The sequence below is a fragment of the Calidris pugnax genome, unplaced genomic scaffold (genome assembly GCF_001431845.1).
Source record: "Calidris pugnax isolate Ruff unplaced genomic scaffold, ASM143184v1 scaffold89, whole genome shotgun sequence".
NCBI classification, from domain to species: Eukaryota; Metazoa; Chordata; class Aves; order Charadriiformes; family Scolopacidae; genus Calidris; species Calidris pugnax.
In genome coordinates this window covers 3,370,508-3,372,171 of record NW_015090865.1, presented here as the reverse complement: position 1 = coordinate 3,372,171, position 1,664 = coordinate 3,370,508, and the positions used below count along the sequence as shown (strand labels likewise).

General features: G+C 69.8%; 1 protein-coding gene across 1 annotated transcript; it reads right to left on the bottom strand.

Moving 5' to 3' along the window:
* Positions 1–106: 106 nt before the first annotated feature.
* HMX3 (H6 family homeobox 3) lies at positions 107–1,434 on the bottom strand. The gene is made up of 2 exons (XM_014945247.1): positions 1,119–1,434; positions 107–714 (listed from the first exon to the last, which is right to left on the bottom strand). The coding sequence occupies exons 1-2, from the start codon at positions 1,432–1,434 to the stop codon at positions 107–109; spliced, it is 924 nt and encodes a 307-aa protein (XP_014800733.1).
* Between the last annotated feature and the right edge of the window lie 230 nt (positions 1,435–1,664).

Sequence of the window (1,664 nt, the reverse complement as noted above, 5' to 3'; positions counted from 1 at the left end):
TCTCCCCGCTCCGCCGGCTGGAACCGCGCTGGCGGCTGGAGGTACTTACAGGCCGGCCGGTGACTTGCGCGCCTCTCCGCGCCCCTCCGCGCAGCGGCGGGCGGGCTCAGACGGGCCGCAGGAGCGGTACGGAGGTGACCACGGGGTGGGAATAATAGACGGGATGAGGGAAGGTGAGGAGGGGTTGGGTACCGGGGGCTCCGCCGCCCCCCGCGCCCCCTTCCGCGCCCGAGTTCTCGTGGTAGAGGATGGGGACGCGGACGATGCGCTGCGCGGCGGCGTGGCTGAGGTTGGCCGCTTCCAACTCGGCCGCCAATTGCCTCTTCCACTTGTTGCGACGGTTTTGGAACCAAATCTTCACCTGGGTCTCTGTGAGGTGGAGGGAGGCGGCCAGGCCGGCCCGCTCCGAGCTGCTCAGGTAGCGCTTCATGTCGAAGGTGGACTCCAGCTGGTAGACCTGGCTGCGGCTGAACACCGTGCGGGTCTTCTTCTTGCGGCAGGGTTTCTTCTCCGGGCTTTCCTCCCTCTTCTTCCAGTCCTCCGAACCTCCTTCTTTCTTCCCTTCTTCCGAATCGCTCTCCTCCAAGACGATCTCGTCGGGGCTCTTGGAGTCCAGCTCCTTCTGCTCCCCCTCCGCCTTCAGCAGCGGCTCCGGGGAGTCCCGGTCGGTGCCCGAAGCGGGGGATGAGTCCCTCAGCAGGGATTTCTCGGCGGCTGGAAGGGGGGGAAGCGGTGGGGGGATAAGGGACACAAAGAGACACCTTCACCGCCCCGGCCCCCGCCACACGTCGGGGGGCGGCGGGACCAAGCGGTCGGTCCCCGCGGGCGCCCCGGTCCCCGTCGGTGAGGGATGGAGGGATGGAGGGATGGATGGAGGGATGGATGGATGGATGGATGGAGGGATGGAGGGATGGATGGATGGAGGGATGGGTGGATGGAGGGATGGAGGGGTGGAGGGATGGATGGATGGAGGGATGGATGGATGGAGGGATGGAGGGGTGGAGGGATGGATGGAGGGATGGATGGATGGAGGGATGGATGGAGGAGGGATGGATGGAGGGATGGAGGGGTGGATGGAGGGATGGAAGGAGAGAAGGAGGGATGGGGGGGAGCGGTACCTTCCGTGCGGGGCAGGTGGGCTCCGGCCGGCGTCAGGGCATAGGGGTACCACCAGGTCTGGGCGCGCTCCAGGCAGTGGGCGCTCAGGGCGAAACGCGGCGCCGGGATCTCGAAGCGGGGGAAGGCGAGGTCTCCCACCTGCGAGAGGGCGAAACCGGCGCCGTCCACCGCCGCCTTGCCCGAAGGGGCGAACAGCGCCCGCGGTTGCTTTGGGGGCGGCTTGGGGGGGTCGCCGTTGAGTAGGTTCTTGATGTAGAAGGACTCCTTGGGGGGAGGCGGAGGGGCGCTGGGAGGCTCCTGCCCGGTCTCCGGCATCCTCCGGTGCTCCTGCCCGCCGCTGGTCCCGCAGCCCGCGCCCGTCGCGCAGGTGGCGGTTCCGGGCGGGGCGGGGGAGAGACGCGACGGGGCGGCGTGGGAGCGCGGCGGCGGGGCCGGTAGAGGCCCCCTCGCATGGGGGGGAGGCAGGGCGGGGGGCCGAGGGGAACCGCGCAGCACCGGGGGGCTGTTGCGGGCAGGCGGAGAAGCCGGGGTCGCCGCCGCCGCCG

Bases quoted from the DNA above. Each gene is read 5' to 3' on its own strand.
- HMX3 (XM_014945247.1), bottom strand. From the start codon at position 1,434: ATGCCGGAGACCGGGCAGGAGCCTCCCAGCGCCCCTCCGCCTCCCCCC. The intron at 715-1,118 runs GTACCGCTCCCC...CCCCCCTTCCAG, and splicing joins CCACCTGCCCCGCACGGAAG to CCGCCGAGAAATCCCTGCTG.